We start from the raw sequence: 20,120 nt of genomic DNA on the forward strand, positions 1-20,120 counted from the left end.
AGATTTCTTTCTCTAAAGGACATTTGTGAACCAGGTGGGTTTTTCCGACAATCAATAATGGCTTCATAGTCATCAGTAATTATTAATTCTGTATTTTTTTTATTGAATTCAAATTCTACTATCTGCCATGATGGGATTCGAACCTGGGTCTTCAGAACATTAGCGGCGTCTCTGGATTAATAGTCTAGCGATAATACCACTAGGCCATTGCCTCCCCTCGCCTCCATACAACCAAATTCAGCACCAATATCTGAACTGAGTAAGATTTCCACGTTCTGCCTTAAACAAATCTACAATCAAATCCAGCTTATAGATATAACACAATAACCAGAGGACGATCCAGTCTGGGAAGCATCTTTACTTGGTTCAGCGTAGGTGGATAAATGGGCTTTCTGAAGATTTCTGCATTAACTTGGCTGTAAGACTTTACAAAAGATCTCTACTGTTAGCTGGCTTGCAAATAGATATTACCCTGACTCTCTGATGAGATATTAAACTGGCATTTCTGACATTAAACCAACCTTCTAGTCAGATGTTAAACTGGCCTGTCTGCTTCCGCAGGAGTTGACGATTAGACGCCTGGCTGTCTTTGATTCTGTTCATTGTATGTTGGGCCGTCTGCCTCTCCTACGTTCCTGACTATCAAATATTAGCATCTGTATTCTTCCACTGATCTCTCCGTCATCTTGGTAAACTGTTTCCTGATGATAGGGATATTTGTATCAGACCTTACCTAGATGTCTACTAATCTCGTTACTGGGAAAAGGATGAATGTCACCAGCCCCTTTAAGTGTCAGCTGGTGGCAGATCCTTTCTTGTTGCTAGGCAGATTATATCCTATCATTCTCTTTGTTAATATTGCATCTGGTTGTTACCAGGCAAATCCATGATACTGGATTAAGAGTTTTCCTGTGATGAGAGGCTGAGTAAATTAGGCTTATGCTGTGGTTTAGAGTAATGGCAGATGATGTAATACAAGATCATGAAGCGGTTTGACAGGAAGTCACTGAGAGGTCGCTTCCCATGGTTGGGAATCGATAACACAGGAACATAGACCAAATTTTTGCAGAGTTGTGTAGACTTTGTGAACCTGCAGAAATGACAAATGGGACCTGATACTTGGATTCCTGGCAGCCCCCTTATTCTTTGGTACGAGAGAAGAGGAGCCCACATCCTGCAATTCTGACTTAGCTGGCAGCATTGCAGGGGTAGGCAGCTCCTCGTTCCCTGCGCTCATAGAATTGCTACAGTGCAGAGGGAGGGCATTTGACCCATTAAGTCTCAATGACCCTCTGACAGAGTATCTTATCCAAACCTCCTCCCCAGCCCTATCCCAAAACCACACACATCAACCGTAGCTAATCTATCTAACCTAGACTTCTAATTAGGAAACCATGCAGACACAGGGTGAATGTGCAAACTCCACACTGACAGTCACCCAAGAATCCGTGTCCCTGACGCTGTGAGGCAGCAGTGCCACCGTGCTGCCTACAAATCTTTGTAGAATTGGGCCAGCTTCTCATTGTATGTGGTCCTTCAGAGGATGTGTAAACCATGGTCTGGATGCTGAAACCTTTTTGAAAGATAGCTTCAAAAGGTCTTAACCATACCCTTCATGCAAACTCATTTCCCCTATGATCTCTCATATCCTCCATGCAACCTCATGCCCTCACACCCAGCTATTGCCCATCATACCTTCTATGCTAGCTCATAGCACCTCCATAACTAAGCACACAGCAAAATACACTGTACAGAATCAATGAACTCAAGTAAGAGTGGAATATGTGGAAATGCTTAAAATAATCAGCTATTTATAACTTTTATTGGGTTGCAGCAACAACAATTTTTAAAAAGAAAAAGTATCATCAACCAGATCTTGAAATTACCACAGTGCAAAAGTGGCCCTTTGGCCCATCAAGTCTTTACCAATGCATGAAATGCCCTGACCTGCCCATCTCATCCCATTTGCCAGCCCATACCCTTGAATGTTATGGTGCACTGAGTACTCATCCAGGTACTTTTTAAAGAACATGAGGCATCCCACCTCCATCACCCTCCCAGGAAGTGCATTTGGGTAAAAAGTTTTTCCTTAAATCCTCCCCAAACCTCCCACCTCTCACTTTTAACTTGTGTCCCATTGTAACTAACCCTTCAACTAAGGGGAACAGCTGCTCCCTATCCACCCTGTCCATACCCTTTGTAATCTTGAACACCTCAGTCAGGTCCAATTGTTTTTGATAAGAGAGGGGATTAAGGGTTATGGGGAGAGGGCGGGAATGTGGAACTGAGCCACGACAGATCAGCCATGATCTTATTGAATGGCGGGGCAGGCTCGACGGGCCAGATGGCCTACTCCTGCTCCTATTTCTTATGTTCTTATGTAGGTCACCCCCTCAGTCTTCTCTGCTCCAACGAAAACAACCCAAGCCTATCCAACCTCTCTTCATAACTTAAATGTTCCATCCCAGGCAGCATCCTGGTAAATCTCCTCTGCACCCCCCTCCAGTGTGTTCACGTCCTTCCTATAATGTGGCCACCAAAATTGCACACAGTACTCCAACTGTGGCCTCACCAAAGTTCTATCCAATTCCATCATGACCTCTTTGCTTTTGTAATCTATACTCCAATTGATAAAGCCAAGTGTGCCATGTGCCTTTTTGCCACTCTATTTACCTGCCTTTCCACCTTCAGAGATCGATGGACAGATACACCAAGGTTCCTTTGTTGACTTTCCCAATGTCAGACCTTCCATAACATACTTCCTTGTCAAATTACTCCTTCCAAAGTGCATCACCTCACACCTTTCAGGGTTAAAATCCATCTGCCACTTATCCAACCATTTGACCATCTCATCTATAGCCTCCTGTAACCCAAGACGCTAAAGTCTTAGAAACTACAGCACCTGTTAACTTTTTCTTATTTAAATAAGCATTGAGCCAGTGACAAAATAGATCTTGCAGAAAAAAGGTTATAAACCAATCAGTCAAATAATGTCTTCCCTTCTATGCACCTCTTTCAACAAACTAATAGAAGTCTAGGCTCTCGGCTAAGCCCAGTTATGTATGCCTGTCTGAGAGCCCAGACTTAAGGAAAACAACATGTGATTGACATCTCAAGTTTCCTTTCTTGGATCTATTTTGCCAAAGGTTCAGTATTTATTTACACAAGATAGAGGTGGCTTGTCCTTTATAGTTTCTGCTATTGATGCTTCAAAGATTTGATTGACACTTTTATAGGGTTGTTGTAGCAGCATTTTTAAAGAAAGTTCTGAGTGAGTGTTTAAGCATTCCCACACGTGTCATTATCATAGTGTTTATTTGTTCTGCACAGAAATATATTAGAGAATGGGGGAGATGGTGGGGTAGTGGTAATGTCACAGGATTAGTAATATAGAGGCCCAGGTCATTGCTCTGGGGAAGCTGCTTCAAATCCCAATTTCCAGGCTGCTGGAATTTAAATTAAATTAATAAATTTGGAATATAAAACTGGTCCTATTAATGGTGAACTTGACAATTATCATCAGTTGTCGTAAAGATCCATCTGGTTTGCTAATGTCCTTCAGGGAAGACAATCTATCATCCTTACTTGGTCTGGCCTACATTTGACTCCAGACCAGTTACAATGTAAATGATCCTGAAATAGCTTAGCAAGCCACTCCACTGGAGACAATTGGGGATGAGCAACAAATTCTGGCCCTGCCAGTGATGCCCACATACCATGAAAAATTAAGGAAAAAGGGACTTGGAAATGTTGGTTAGAAATTAGATAACACTTTAAATTGTCGTCTTTTTAGGATTTCACTCATGCCCGGCAGCTCTACTCCTCCTGCCTTGAGCTGGTTACAGAGTTTTCCCCAAAGCTTCGTCAAGTGATGTTAAATGAGATGCTACTTTTGGATATCAGTGCACACAAATTGGGCATAGAAAGTACAGGAGATCGTCCACCAGCTGATCTTGTGAGTCGGGTTCGAGGTTATCTTGAGATGAGGCTACCAGGTAAGGTAATATTTTATTTACCGACTTACAAAATAAAAAAAATGACTTTATGTTAGCACTATCTCATTATACTTTGGATTGTTCAGGTCTCAAGTCAAGACAATAGTTCATCATATAGTTACTTGGAAATCTCAGTTGTCTGATGTAAGAGAAATGCTGAACTGAGGCAAGTTACTTCACAGTAAAGGGGAAGGGGCTGAGGAAGGCTTAGCCAGGGGCTACTTTATGGATCTCAAGTCACCATTTCATCATCTTGATCAGCAAGAAAGGAATGATGTGGAGATGCTGATATTAGACTGCAGTGGGCACAGTAAGAAGTCTCACAACACCAGGTTAAAGTCCAACAGGTTTATTTGAAATCATGTGATTTCAAATAAACTTGTTGGACTTTAATCTGGTGTTGTGAGTCTTATAGCAAGAAAGGAAGAGGTGGGAAAAAATCATAACTATGCAAAGCTTTTTATGTATTTTTGAAAAATGATGCAAGCAATCGGATCTAATTAACTACTTCCTTGTCACCTGTACCTTCTCCTATTTTCCTGCTGTATTTGGGTTTACAGCCTAGATGCTATGATTAGGTAGATTCTACCTCTGTTATGCATCTGTGCTTTTTTGAAACTTCTGAATGTTCTCCATGTTTAATGAAACTAGGTTTACAAACTTTATTTTGTAATATTGTCTCCAATTAAAGTATGGCTATAGGTGAAGAATCACAATGAAGTTGATCACAACTATAAAGAAATCTGTGGGTTTCTGTAGTAGGTAGAGGAGACTGATGCAGAGAGTACAGTGAATCACAACAGTTTTCGTGAAAACAGTAAAGTTTTTATTTATTCATGGGATGTGGGTGTTGCTGGCTGGGCCAGCATTTATTGCCCATTCCCAAGGGCACTTAACCATCAACTACATTGCTCTGAGTCTTGAGGCGCATGTAGGCCAGAACTGGTAAGGATGGCAGGTTTCCTTACCCAAAGGACATTTTTTATTGAATTCAAACTTCACTATCTGCCATGGTGAGATTTGAGCCCGGTTCACCTGAAGATTACCCTGGGTCTCGGGATTACTAATTTAGCAATAATACCACTATCCTACCACCACTTCCCCACTGAAGTTAAAAAAGTTCACTCTGTTCTCTTGTTCTGTGGCCTGTGTTAACCTCATCAGACATATTGGGCAGAATTTTACCATCGCACCCATCACGGGAATTGTAGTAGCCAGGACATGGACCATTCAACAGTCCATTGACCTCAGGCAGATTTTCCAACCTTAGGGTGAGTGCGAGCAGAAAATCCCACCCATTGAATTAGTGATTAAAGCTGCTGCAGAAATGTTAACTTGTATTTATATAGCACCTTTAATGTGGAAAATATCCATAAGCATCCCACAGTGGCACAATCCAAAATAAATGCAGAGTCAAATACGAAGGTGTTAGAAAGGCTTGTTCAATTAAATGGATTTTAAGGAAGATTAAAGACACAGCTAAGTTAGGGTGCGAGTTTGAGAACATAGTGCTTTAACTGCTCAAGCTTTGTCGTAAATGGGGTAGAGAGTCTTTGGGCTGGAGGAGGTTACAAAGGTGGGGAGGCTACAGAGGTTAAAGATGGGTAGCTTGGATGATGGTGTTATTTTTCCTGTTTGTGGTGTTTTCAAAGTCACCTTTCTGACATCTGAGTTGTGCATTTCAGTTAAGTTTTCTGATGTTTTAAGTTTTTTGTCAATTTATATTAGCATTAAAAACCAGTGACAACAGTCTTGTTTTTGTATTTAAAATTCCCTCTGTGCATTAAGAGCTGAGTCAGTTTTTGCACGAGGCCACCATTTTATTCTCTTTTACAGCATATCCTGGTGGTAAATTGTCGTCGCGTCATTCAGCCATGCTAAGAGAAGGTAAACCAAACACTTGGCCGGCTGTTTAAGATCAACATGAAAACACTTATTTTACTTTGTACTGTAGCTAACATTTTATAGAGGTGAAAGTGACACGGAATATCTTTGCAGCTTCCAGCACATTTTATCAATGGTTGACATCTTCAAAATTTATATGCTGAACCTGCAAAATATTTTGATTCTAATCCAAAAATTATTTGCACCACAGGACACATTCTTGTTTCCTGCACTATATCTAACTTTTCTGTTCTCCCCCTAACCCCCACTAATTCTTTGAAGTTAAATTCTAGCTGATATATCCAAGATAATTCTTTGAATTCTGAGATTGTGTGCAAAGTTTAGCTTTTTCCTATGTTCAATGCTTTATTGGTATTTGTTGAATAAGCCAGGTAGCATTTTTGAAAATCTAGCCAAGCTGTTTGTACTGATTGTATTTTGGATTTCTTTGGTCTGAGTAATCAATTATACACTATCACAAAGGTAAGCAATGTAACTAGCAATGGTGGAAGTTTGTAATGCTTGTGGTTCTCAAAGAATATTTAAACTTCAGCTCTCTAAATATTTGAATTTTCCATGTGTATGACCATAGACATCACTGACTTGAGTGAAGCGTTAGTGTTTGCAATACGAGAAAGTAATGGAAGGACTCAACCGTCAAGCTCCCCTAGTGCATTAGTGCAGACATGCACAACATTTTGGAAGGGAGAGTTTAATCCATCTGCCACAGCTAATTAATGGACTACATATGATTAAAATATCTTAGGCCCTAAATGCAAGTTTAACGCAATCAGTTGTTTTTCTAATACAACACGAATATATTGGGCAAATAGCTGTGGAAGCACACAGTCAGTTTTCATAAGACCTGTGACTTTATTTACTTGTTACTCAAAGAACTTTAATAAGGTAGTCAAACTAATGGAATTAAAGGTTGACAAGTCACAAGAACCATACAAGAGTGTTAACATGGTTTTCTAAATGGAAATTTAGAAAACCATGTTAACACTCTCGCATGGTTCTTGTGACTTGTCAACCTTTAATTCCATTAGTTTTCTCAGTACCTTTTCCCTGATGATTTGTAATTGTTTTAAGTTTTTCCCTCCCTTTACTTACAATTATTTATTGGATGTTAAACGCAAACACCTGTTCAATGCTTCTGCCATTCTCTTATTTTCTGTTATTAATTCCCCAAACTGACTCTGTAATGGTACCACACCGTTTTAGAAACTTTTTCTTGTAGATATATTTGCTACCTGTTTTTATATTCCTAGCTAGCTTTCTCTTGTATGCTAAATTCCTCCCTCCTTATGTCTTTCTGCTCTGATTTTTAAGTTCTACCTAACCTCCTCACCAGTCACTAATCTTCACAATCAACTGTTCTTTGATTTGATGCTATCTGTGACTTCCTTAATTAGCCGCAGATTGTGCATTTGTCTCCTAGAGTCACCTTTCTCACTGGAATATATTTTTGCTAAATGTTAGGAAATATCTCCTTAAATATCGGCACTGCGTTTCTACTGGCTTACTCCTTAATTTCCCAGTTGACTTCAGCCAGCTCACCTTGCTGCACTTTTAATTGCTTTTATTTAAGTTGCCTTGTCCTTTTTCCTTTAATTTATCCCATCTTCCCCCTTGTAATTCTTCATCCTCTCTACTGCCGAAGTTATATGACTCACCGGAACAGTGTTCCTAGCAGATCAAGACTGTCCCAGCGGTAGAGCTCCCACTCCGTGTCCAATTGAAACCCATCCCTCCCACTCCAATCTTTGAGCCAAGCATTTAACTCTCTAATTATATGCCAGTTTGCTTGTGGCTCAGGTAATAATTCAGAGATTATTACTTTGGTGAGGTTTTGCTCTTTAATTTAGCTCCTTGCTACTCATACTCCAATTGTAAGCTCCTTTTTAGTCTTGTCTAGATTGTTGGTATCTCCGCAAATCACAGCAGTTGATCCTAAACCTCCCACTACAAGTATCTTTCCAGCCTTCTGCAGATATCCTCGCCCCTGGCACCTGACTGGCAACAAAGCCACCTGCACACACTCACTCAGCTGCAGAGAGAAATGTGCCTATCCTCCTGACTATACTGTCCTCTACTACCTCTACTTTCTCTTTACTCCCCTAACTTCCTATACCATAGTTCATCTTTTTATTAAGACATGAAAGGTGTTTGTTCATCCACTGTGCTGCAAGAACTTCAAACTTGTATGAACAATTGTAAGTGCTGAAGCTCCGCCACGAGGGGAGATGGTGGTGCAGTGGTTTTGTTGTTGGACTTGTAATCCAGAGACCCATGTTTAAATCCCACCATGGCAGGTGGTGAAGTTGAATTCTCAATGACCCCTGCACTCACTGAAGCCCAACCTTTGCTCTCACTTTCTGCTGCTCTAGGAATTTTCCACTGTTCTCACGCATCCATTTCCAGCTGGTAGCTGATTAGACATCCGAAACAGGAATACTTACTGATTATTCGCTCCCTTACCGCTTGAAAGTTAGCCATGGTAGCCCTACTGGTACAGCCATTCTGTTCTAATAATTTTATACAGACCAAGGGTTGAACCTTGGGACCTTCCTAGTCTGGACCAACTATTTATGATAACCACTGAGTCATTAGAGTATCAGTTGAAGCTCTTCTAATTTCCAAGTACTGACATCATCCTCACTTTCAACAGTGCAATAATTCATTAAAAATATTTCAAAAATATGTCATTATTATTGCTATCTATGGTAGTGTTGATTTGTAAAGGGATTGAAGAGTTAAGGAAGTGGTGATTTAACAATGTTGATAGATTTATATTAATTTCAAATGTTTCAGACATTCCACTGCGGCAAGTTATAACTGAAGAGTGTGTTGCTTTCTTGTTGAACTGGAAGGAAAATGAATATCTGACACTTCAAATTCCTGCCGCACTTGTTCAGAACAATCCATATGTGAAGGTAACCATATTTCTGCATTTTACCCTAGAACAAAGGGTGCGGAACAAAGGAAGCTACTCTGTTTGTCACATGTTGCTGGTTGGGTAGAAGCCAGCAAATTCCCTTACAGAAAATCTTTGGAGCACGTCACTGCCTCAAGATGCACATTTCTCTGTGCTGTCTCCATTTCCCTTTTTTTTTGTTGACATGTTTACAATTATGTGATCAGACCAGCTAAAGGATTAAATTTTTAAGTTACCCTATTCGTTACCCATGGCTATGAAGAGTGACTGCTGGAGATTCATGAATAAACCTCATTAGGCTCATCTTATATTTCTTACCTTCTATTAAGGAATGAAATTCTTCAGGAATAAAGTTCTTTCCACAAAACAGGACGTAAGAGAATACCAACCAGCAAGCTTTCCAAGATCCGCAAACCTAGACAACAGGAAAAAAATTTTACCACTTAGAATCGTACAACAGATTCTGCGAAGTTCTGTTTCAGCGCAAATTTGGGACCATATATTGAATTGCCTATAGTTGACAATATGATGAATATGCAGCAATCTCAGTTCCCCAAATCCAGTGGGTTTTATCACAGTTCCAGGACTGTTAAAGATATTCAACTGACAAATGGAATTTCATTTGGAGACGTGTATGGAAAAGCATAATGATGGAGAGAATAGAATACTGAATCTGCATTCAGTGTGTGCTGGCTTTCATTGGTGTAAGGGGAGAAGATTTGCGTGTGATTGTTGATCACTCTCTTAAAGGACTCATTCACCATGCAGCTGTTAGCAAATCAAATCATGGACCAGAATTGTAGCATTCAACAAAAACTTAAGGAGTAACATTGTTTTTATGGCTGTACTAACTGGTAGATAACTTCATTTTTCAACGGTAAATATTATTGGCCCATATGTGGTACCATAGTGCATCTTGGTCACATTTCACAGAGTAACAAAGCTATAGATTTTGTCCATTAAAAAATTCAGGAAAGAACAAAATAATTGGAATTTTTTTTTATCCCTTGTGTATCTTTCAGCTTGGACAACTTCTGGCTGCAACTTGTAAAGAGTTGCCTGGCCCAAAGGAAAGCAGAAGAGCAGCGAAAGACCTCTGGGATGTCGTGGTTCAGATCTTTTGCTTATCTAACCAACACAAGCGAATCAATGATGGGAGAACCAGTTTAATTAAACATCGGGAATCCACGCTGGGGATCATGTACAGGTAACAGCTTCTGTGTTGAAATGAGATTTGTAAGTAATTTAAGAGACCATTTCTTTTTTAAAAACCTGGTGTCTCTCACTAATTTCATCAAATCTAACCAGACTATATGTAGAGCGTTGTATGCGTTAAAAAGGATTCCAGGCCATTTCTGTTGTGCAGAATTTTGCACAAAGCCTCAAACATCTATTTGTTAAACATTAATATTTTACTGAACAGATCAAAAATGTTTTGTACTGATAACTAAAGATATTATTCAAATTGTAACAAATAAATGCTGAACAGCATTCTCAATCTGGAGGTGAGAATTTTCTTACTACTTTGTACTCATGCTGTTGAAGATCATTTGTTCTGCATGCTTATGAGGCATGTAGCAATTCTGGACAGTGTTGTATGAACTATAATGTCTAGTATATATTAATTTTCTTTCTTTTGCTTTAGGAGTGAGCTGATAACATTCATCAAGAGACTGAGCGTAAGTATCAAAACTCAAGAAATTGAACCATATGCTATTTGACCTCATTTCCAATTCTGTGTCGTGGGATATGGAGGCATTCATTATTGAGGTGTAAGTGAATGTTATTCAGTATTAACAGAATCAGCTGTACCGCAAACAGAGCCATCATCTCCTCTTATCCCACCCCATATTACTTTGGTAGTATTTATTTATTCATTTATTTGTCACAAGTAGGCTCACATTAACACTGCAATGAAGTTACTGTGAAAATCCCTTAGTCGCCACACTGCGGTGCCTGTTCAGGTACACTAAGGGAGAATTTAGCATGGCCAATCCACCTAACCACTTTGGGACTGTGGGAGGAAACCAGCACCCAGAGGAAACCCATGCAGACACAGGGAGAAAGTGCAAACTCCATACACATAGTGACTCAAGCCGGAATTGGACGCACGCTTCTGTGCCAGGTGGAACGAGTATTTGAGGGTTTTTCTTCTGCATCTCTCAGCATTTGAATTACTGGTGCCCTTGCATGAAAGTGGGTTGCTGTCTTAGCTGTGGATGATGTGAGGATTGGGCAAATCCAGGTGGTTTAAAGGGAAGGAAAACTATAGTTTTTAATGTGAGTCTTATGCCGCAAAGCAATTGAATTGGATTTCTTTTTAACCATTAAATTCATATCTTACGAATGCTGTTCAAGTGTTAATAAACAAAGTCAAGGCACAGACCACGTGTAAAGCTCATTGCATATTGCATTAAAATGTATGACAAATTGTTTTATGGCACTTTCTTGCAGAAACATTACTAATTTTGTCAGGGAGAAATAATGAAACCTTTGTTTTGTTTTGTAGGATCCATTGGTTCTGACAACATTAATCTCCCTTTTTGTAAAGTTGCACAATATTGTTTGGGTTTGTATTGTTGAATATTTCAAATAAGGTCATGTTGATAAATATTCTGTGCTAAATAAGTGAATTAATTTTACAATATTGATTTTGGGATAGAGAGCTAATGATCTTTCTGTTTTAGGATGACATTGTAAATGATATCACTGCAGAGCATATGTCTATTTGGCCAACATCCATTCCAAAGTAAGTTGGTGCTTGATGACAATTCCACTCGTCATTGTGTTTATTTAAGCATTCCTTGGCATTAATTGTGTGTACAGTCAGGCACACTATTTCAATCTCTCTCTCCAATTAACCAAGTAATTTTGTTTATTTTAATCTGTTTTCTTTTGCTATTGTGTTGTAAGCTTGCAGTCTGTGGACGTTGAGGCTGTTGCTGTCACAATGAAGGAGCTGGTCAGTTATTCATTAAACATCAACTCCTGTAACCATTTCTGGTTAATTACCCAAGCAGATATTTACTTTGGTAAGTGCAACAAATTTTAAACCACCTGCTCAAATTATTTATTCAGTTGTTTTTTTTTAATTGTTTTTTTGTAGTCATTTACTTGTGCTCAGCCTAGAGGCAGATCCTTGGGTCTTGCCTGCTAATGCTTCTTCCTGCGTCGCTTTTGTCAGTGGTGGTTTGCCTTTGCCTTTCCCTATCAGGGGTAAAACCAGGAGTTGAGTCCCAAGTTTACCCCTGCTGAAACAGGAATTGAACGTGCTATTGGTATTATTCTCAACCACATTCTAACTAACTCCCACTTACGTGTATGTTTGTAAAAGAAATAAATAAGCCTCGGGGACTTTTACAATCAATGAAGAACTTTTGATTTACAGTCACTGATTTCTGTAGGAAATGTACAAGCAATTTGCACACACTAAGGTCCCATGAACACAGTGATAATGACCAGAGTTGTTTTTTCAGTGGTGACCAAGGAGAACTCAGCTGCTTTGTATTTTTTGTAATGGTGCTTCTGCACGCACTGATAAGGAAGGTTGGGCCTCAATTGTGCATTGGAGTGTCAACTAAGATGTTATTCTCTTCTGGAGTGGGATCTGAATGTGTAACTTTTTGGGATCAGCTGTGCTGTGTATGCTGAGGAGGCAGTCCCTTTGACTTCTGTTGACTGTAAGACTACTTGCCCAGTTATCAAGTCTTGAATGGAATCAAAGTTGAGAAAGTAGAAGCCATGATCTTCAGTTCCCCACCTATCCATTACCCAAATTTGCTTGCTTTTGCAATATTGTCTGCCTTCAACCCTGTCTCAACCCCAGCGCTACTTGTTGATTTTTTTTTCACATCTAGGCTTTATTATTTGAACACATGTTGCTGACATCCAAGTCTCCTCCTTTTATAACTTCCAACTTTTCCAAACTTTCTATATATATCCTTGTCCCAACGAGCTGTTACTCCCAACACATTTAAACCCTTTTGCTTTGCCTCACCTCTTAATGAATTCTTCTTCAACCATACAGTGCTTCATTCTTTTAATTTCGTATTTTTATACATTCCCCTTATTATCAGAATATTCAGCTGCCTATGAAAACTGTTACAGCTCCCTTCATAAACTTTTTTTTAAAGGTCTCCTCTTTAACCGAGTTGTTTCTGATTTCCTCTTTTGTGACTGTTTATTTCCCTTGCACTAATTTCTGAAGTATGTTGAGATTTTAGAAAAATATTAACTGCTACCTAAGTGCCAATTATGGTTTTATAATGGAGCCAGGCTAAGTATCTCAATGATTCCAGGCCCAAGATTGCCTGTAGTTTAGACGCCAAAGACTAGTGAAAAGGTTACAGACATTCTTTGCTATGCCCTCCCACCCCTCGGTGATTACTGGGAGCACATGTTGCTATGTTCTCATTGTCAAGTTACTATTAATGTGTCCCCCTCCCTGAAAGATGTGTTGGGTTGATAAAAGTGGTTTGTCATTTGCAACCATTTTATTCCCTTAGAGTCAGTTTAGCTCACTTGGCTGGACAACTGATTTCTGACGCAGAATGACACCAACACTGCATATGAAATTCCTGTACCAGCTGACATTATAAGAAGGCCCACTTCTTAACCTTACCCCTCGCCTGAGGTATGGTGATCACCACCCATCAGCTCTTCTCAAAGTGGGGAGCAGCCTATGGTCATCAGGGGCTATGGCAATTTTACTTTTTACCTATTCCTTTAGAAATGCAGTATCATATCTTTTAAATACTATATTACTTCTCCTCTCTGCTGATGGTTCTATTTGCTTTCAGCAAGAGTTTTACCAGCTGAAAAGTTGTCATTAAAAGCCAGTTTACAAAACACATTGTCTGGTCATTGCCACATTGTTGAATGTGGGAGTTTGGTGTGTGCAAATTGGCTGTGACATTTCCTACAATGCAACAGTGATGACACTTTAAGAAAGTTACTAATTAGCTGCAAAGGCATCCTGTGATCATTAAAGGCACTACAGAAATTATAAGCAAGACAGACCTTGGCAGCATCTAGACGAATTGAGCCTCATTTTTAGCATTTGAAATGTTATATATGGATGTCTTGCAACAAAATATGCCACTGTCTCAAGATTCAATTGTGAATCATTTTACACATTTTTTTGGGTAACACGATTTAAATGTCAGATTATCTGAATGAAACCTTTCATGTAACATTTTTGATATCTGATGTTTCCAGCAACCAATCAGTTTTCAGCAGCTCTGCATTTCTACCTTCAAGCCGGTGCCATTTGTTCAGACTTTTTCAATAAAGGTGTCCCATCTGATGTGTACACAGACATGGTAAGTGGGATCAGAAAAGGAATTACAGATTAAAATTCACAGTTTCCTTTGTTTTATTATATTGTGTTTTGCCAACCTCAAGCCCTTTCACTTGTGAATGATATCCTAGTTAATCAGCAGTGTGAAGGTTTTTGCTGACTGTAGCAGTTTTCTGCAGAATCATATTCTGAATGGTTACTGCACAGAAGGAAGCTTTTGAGCACATGGTCTCTATGCCCGCTCTCTGCAAGAGCAACTTACCCAGTTCTAAAATGCCACCTTTTCCCTGTAGTTTTTTTTGGTTCAGATAATTATCCAGTTCTCCTCTGCAGTCCTCTGTTGGATCTGCCTCGAACAGTGCATTCCAGATTCTAAACACTCTCTGCATAAAATTATTTTTCCTCGTGCTGCCATTAATTCTTTTACCAATTACCTTAAATCAGTTCGCTAGTTGAGTTAATATTCAATACATTACCAGTGATAAATGAAAATCCTCATGTATGTTGTCGCTAGGTGTAATCTAGCTCACAGCTAGCACCACAGTTCTGAAGTACTAGCTGTATATTACTGAACACCCAGATCTGCAATATAACACCATAAGATTCCTGGTAGATGTAAAGGGTCAAAAATGTCTGGGTAACTTTTTTTTTATTCTTGGCTGAGAGGTGCTAGTGAATTTACATTTATGGCCTTTTGATCCCATTGGCCAGACAAATGCAATCTCAATTGATTATTTCTTTGGAATGACCTTCAGTTTCATAACAGCCAACATAAAAGTTCATAGTGTATTAATGGCAAAGTAACATGGGAAAATCATAATGCTTAGGAAATTAGGTTGTTTTTGGAGAGGAAATGCAATTTGAAACTAAAGATGTGTTTGAACAACAGCTGAGTGGATGCAACTGTAAAACATTACCCTTCCTTTCTGCTGGTGAGAAGGCAATATAAATAAAACCTTCTCCCAAAGCTCTGAAAACCATACCAATGTTGCCCAACAAGATAAATGTACAGATTGCTACTTTCTGCTCTAATTTTGTGTCTTTGTGTTGCATTGGTATTTTCTAAGGTCCTGAAGAGAATGATCAAATGTTGTTCGATGTTAAATTGCCACACCCAAGTAAGTGGGAAACATTTGTTTAATAATGTTTGATTTATTGCAAACTCTTATCAGTAGTCTGTCCTGAATTTATATTAGGCAAATCCCAGATTCCTCTGTTGTGGATGGAATGTGCCGTCTTGAGTATATTGAGAAGTGAGTATATGATTTGTTCACTTGTGATCAGTAGTTAGGAAATCTGAACGTTCATGTTTAAGTGTACTACATAGAACACTACAGCACAAACAGGCCCTTTGGCTCACAAGTTATGCTGATCATATCCATACCTACCAGGCCTATCTATACTATCCCATTAAATCCCATGTATTCATCCAGAAGTCTCTTAAAAGACCCCAGCAAGTTCGCCTCTACCACCACCGACGGCAGCTGATTCCACTCACTCTCCATCCTCTGAGTGAAAAACTTACCCCTGACATCTCCTCTGTGCCTGCTGCCCAGCACCTTAAACCTGTGTCTTCACATAGCGACCATTTCAGTCCTGGGGAACAGCCTCCGAGAATCCACCCGATCTATACCTCTAAACATTTTATAAACCTCTATCAGGTCGCCTCTCAATCTTCTCTCCACGGAGAAGAGACCTAACTCCCTCAACCTATCCTCATAAGGCATGCCTCCCAGTCCAGGCAACATCCTTGTAAATCTCCTCTGCACCCTCTCAATAGCTTTCACATCCTTCTTGTAGTGAGGTGACCAGAAATGAGCACAGTACTCCAAGTGGGGTCTGACAAGGGTCTTATAAAGTTGCAGCATTATCTCCTGACTCCTAAACTCAGTCCCTCAATTAATGAAGGCTAGTACACCATATGCTTTCTTGACCACTTCCTCTACCTGCGAGGCCAATTTAAGAGTCCTATGGACCCTGACCCCAAGGTCCTTCTGCTCCTCAACACTGCTAACACTCCATACTACCTATGGAGTAATTCTTGAAAGTAACAGTGGACAGTAAGAATATGCTACAGGAGGCATGGCGCTAACCCTTGACCTTTTGGATTGTGGATTAGCATATTTGATTTACTGTGTGCTCATTTATTCTACGATCTTCCCATGTTCCCTATTGATTAGGTTCTGATGTAGGGAGAATTTAGCTTACTCATGTCACAAATAGGCTTACATTAATGCTGCAATGAAGTTACTGTGAAAATCCCCCAGTCACCATACTCCAGTGCCTTATCGGGTACACTGAGGGAGAATTTAGCGTGGCCAATGCAAACTGGAGCATCTGGAGTAAGTCCACACAGATGCAGGGAGAACATGCAAACTCTGCACAGTGACCCAAACCAGCAATCAAACCTGGATCCCTGGCTCTGTGAGATAGCAGCGCTAACCACTGTGCCACCATACCAGCCCTGCATGAATATTCCAATGGTTCATGCCTACCAAAGCTAAAACCAATCCAGTTGAGCCAATTGCACCATTTATTTCACTGGCTAATGCAAAATACTAAACCTTTACTTGTCAACGTTGGCATAATTGAAATTAAAGTGCCTCCCTGGCTACCACTGACCAAAGAGTTAAGATGCCAATCAGTATTTGGCTAGGAACACAATTTTTTAAAAGTTGTGTGTCCCTAGTTGGTTTTTCTTTTTCTTTTGCTTTTGGTTGTGAAAATGACTTCCCATTTCTTTTAGTTTACTAACTGTTGTTTGAAACATCTTACTGCTGTCAGCTTGTTGATTAATTGGAGCATTACCATTGCTTCAACTCAGTTTGAACGGGGGGCTGAAAATTAGCCAGGTTCCCCGCTTTTGACTGCTTTCCAGTGACAACTGATTCGAAAGAATGCATGAGTGGGCATCAGTTGAGGAGTGGATTAAACTCAGCTATGATTCCTTCCAGTCAAATAGGCTAAAACATTCGCCATCTGGGTAAGGCACAATTATTACTGGTGGAGTGATTACAATCTGGGATGCTCGAGGTCAATTTGAAGGAGCACAATATTTCAGAATGTATAGGGAAATGTGAGCCATGAAAAGATTTGAAAACAAGGATAAGAATTTAACAATCTAGGTGTTGCTTAACCATGAGCCAATTTAGTTTAGTGAACAGTGGGTGAAGAGTGAATGGGCCTTGGTGCAAGTTTAGAAACAGCCGGAGAATTTTTTGAATTACCTCTAATTTATGTGGGGGAGGATTGAAGAGGACAAGGGGAGATAACCTGAAATAGTTGGAGTAGTCACGTCTCAAGATAGCAAAGACATGAATAAGGATGCCAGCAGCAGAGTGAAGGCAGGATGGAGTTGTGAAAATCAATATGATTAAGTCCATTAAATAAAATATTTGAACTTTGTTTTCTAACAGGTGGCAATTTTGTGTCAGTTTCTCAGAGAAGTGGATTATATGACTGCCTTCAAGGCTTTACAGGAGCAAAACAGGTAAAATAACCCTAAATGCAATAATATGTATGTTCTTATCAATAGATCAGTGAATATGCCTAAGCAAAATTGAAGGGTCAGTGTCCTGTAAAATGCTTTGATGGTTAAAGTGCCCTTTTCTTTGTATAATGTGTGTGGGTTTGCTACTTTGTACTTTAAGAACATAAGAACATAAGAAATAGGAGCAGGAGTAGGCCATCTGGCCCTTCGAGCCTGCCCCGCCATTCCATAAGATCATGGCTGATCTGTCGTGGCTCAGTTCCACATTCCCGCCCTCTCCCCATAACCCTTAATCCCCTCTCATCAAAAACCCATCAACCCGCGTCTTAAAAATATTTAGCGAGGTAGCCTCCACCGCTTCAACGGGCAGAGACTTCCAGAGATTCACCACCCTTTGAGTGAAGAAGTTCTTCCGCAACTCCGTTCTAAACCGCCCCCCCTTTATCTTGAGGCTGTGCCCCCTAGTCCTACTGTCCTTTCTGAGCGGGAAGAGTCTCTCCACCTCTATCCTATCCATCCCATTCATCATCTTATACGTCTCAATGAGATCATTCTTCTAAACTCTAACGAGTACAAGCCTAGTTTATTCAGCCTCTCCTCATAGCTCAACCCCCTCAACTCCGGCATCAGCCTAGTAAACCTCCTCTGCACTCCCTCCAAGGCCAAAATATCCTTGCGTAAGTACGGCGCCCAAAACTGCACACAGTACTCCAGCTGCGGCCTCACCAATGCCCTATACAGCTGCAGCAAGACCTCCCTACTTTTATATTCAATCCCCCTCGCTATGAAGGCCAGCATCCCATTCGCCTTCCTGACCACCTGCTGCACCTGCAAGCTGGGTTTTTGCAACTCATGCACGAGGACCCCGAGATCCCTCTGCACCGTCGCCTGCTGCAGTTTTTCTCCACGTAAGTAATAATCCTTCCTACCGTTATTCCTACCAAAGCGGACCACCTCGCACTTGCCAACATTAAATTCCATTTGCCATTTCCTGGCCCATTCGCCCAGCCTATCTAGATCCTTCTGCAGACTCTCCACACCCTCCGCGCAATTTGCCGTTCCACCAATCTTGGTGTCATCAGCAAATTTCGACACCATACACTCGGTTCCCTCCTCCAGATCATCTGTATAAATGGTAAATAGCTGAGGCCCCAGCACCGACCCCTGAGGCACTCCACTAGTCACCAACCGCCAATCCGAATAGCACCCATTGACCCCCACTCTCTGCCTCCTATTTGACAACCAGTCCTCTATCCACGCTAACACCCTACCCCCAACTCCATGTCCCCTGACCTTCTGCAATAACCTCTTGAGGTACCTTGTCAAAGCCAGCTTGCAGGTGCAGCAGGTGGTCAGGAAGGCGAATGGGATGCTGGCCTTCATAGCGAGGGGGATTGAATATAAAAGTAGGGAGGTCTTGCTGCAGCTGTATAGGGCATTGGTGAGGCCGCAGCTGGAGTACTGTGTGCAGTTTTGGGCGCCGCACCTGCGCAAGGATATTTTGGCCCTGGAGGGAGTGCAGAGGAGGTTTACTAGGCTGATACCGGAGTTGAGGGGATTGAGCTATGAGGAGAGACTGAATAAACTAGGCTTGTACTCATTAGAGTTTAGAAGAATGAGGGGAGATCTCATTGAGACGTATAAGATGATGAATGGGATGGATAGGATAGAGGTGGAGAGACTCTTCCCGCTCAAAAAAGACAGTAGGACTAGGGGGCACAGCCTCAAGATAAAGGGGAGGCGGTTTAGAACGGAGTTGAGGAGGAACTTCTTCACTCAAAGGGTGGTGAATCTCTGGAATTCTCTGCCCGTTGAAGTGGTGGAGGCTGCCTCGCTAAATATTTTTAAGAAGCGGGTTGATGGGTTTTTGATAAGAGAAGGGATTGAGGGTTATGGGGAGAGGGCGGGAAAGTGGAACTGAGCCACGACAGATCAGCCATGATCTTATTGAATGGCGGGGCAGGCTCGAAGGGCTAGATGGCCTACTCCTGCTCCTATTTCTTATGTTCTTATGTTCAAACGCCTTCTGAAAATCAAGAAAGACCACATCCACCAGCTCTCCTCTATCCACCGCCCTAGACACATCCTCATAGAACTCCAGTAAATTTGTCAGACACGACTTCCCCTTAACGAAACCGTGCTACGTCTGCTCTATCAAGCAATTCCCCTCAAGATGCCTTGCTATTTCCTCCTTGATGACGGATTCTAACATTTTACCTACAACAGACGTTAAACTAACCGGCCTATAATTCCCCGCATTTTGCCTGGCACCCTTCTTAAACAACGGCGTAACATTAGCCGCTTTCCAATCTTCCGGCACTTTCCCGGAATCCAGCGATGTCTGGAAAATAACCACCAAGGCATCCACTATCACCTCTGCCATTTCTTTCAGAACCCTCGGATGCATTCCATCCGGTCCTGGGGACTTGTCCACAATCAGCCCCTCCAGTCTGTCGAGCACCGCCTCTCTAGTAACAGTAATGTCGTTGAGACCCTCCAGTCCTACCACCTTTC

General features: G+C 40.9%; 1 protein-coding gene across 4 annotated transcripts in view; it reads left to right on the forward strand.

The window, feature by feature from the left end:
• The window catches only part of ints8 (integrator complex subunit 8), a 90,422-nt gene that overhangs the window by 60,913 nt on the left and 9,389 nt on the right, over window positions 1-20,120 (forward strand). For 3 of the 4 annotated variants that reach the window (XM_080194435.1, XM_080194434.1, XM_080194437.1), the window contains exons 16-26: window positions 3,794-3,995; window positions 5,832-5,882; window positions 8,694-8,815; window positions 9,840-10,024; window positions 10,463-10,496; window positions 11,327-11,386; window positions 11,505-11,566; window positions 11,731-11,849; window positions 14,035-14,138; window positions 15,184-15,234; window positions 17,533-17,606. In XM_080194435.1, coding sequence (XP_080050561.1) covers window positions 3,794-3,995; window positions 5,832-5,882; window positions 8,694-8,815; window positions 9,840-10,024; window positions 10,463-10,496; window positions 11,327-11,386; window positions 11,505-11,566; window positions 11,731-11,849; window positions 14,035-14,138; window positions 15,184-15,234; window positions 17,533-17,606 — 1,064 coding nt within the window. The remainder of the gene's footprint in view (window positions 1-3,793; window positions 3,996-5,831; window positions 5,883-8,693; window positions 8,816-9,839; window positions 10,025-10,462; window positions 10,497-11,326; window positions 11,387-11,504; window positions 11,567-11,730; window positions 11,850-14,034; window positions 14,139-15,183; window positions 15,235-17,532; window positions 17,607-20,120) is intronic. The other variant, XM_080194436.1, reaches the window with a different exon arrangement.

The sequence above is a fragment of the Carcharhinus amblyrhynchos genome, chromosome 8 (genome assembly GCF_965287045.1).
Source record: "Carcharhinus amblyrhynchos chromosome 8, sCarAmb.v2.hapA, whole genome shotgun sequence".
Taxonomy (NCBI): Eukaryota; Metazoa; Chordata; class Chondrichthyes; order Carcharhiniformes; family Carcharhinidae; genus Carcharhinus; species Carcharhinus amblyrhynchos.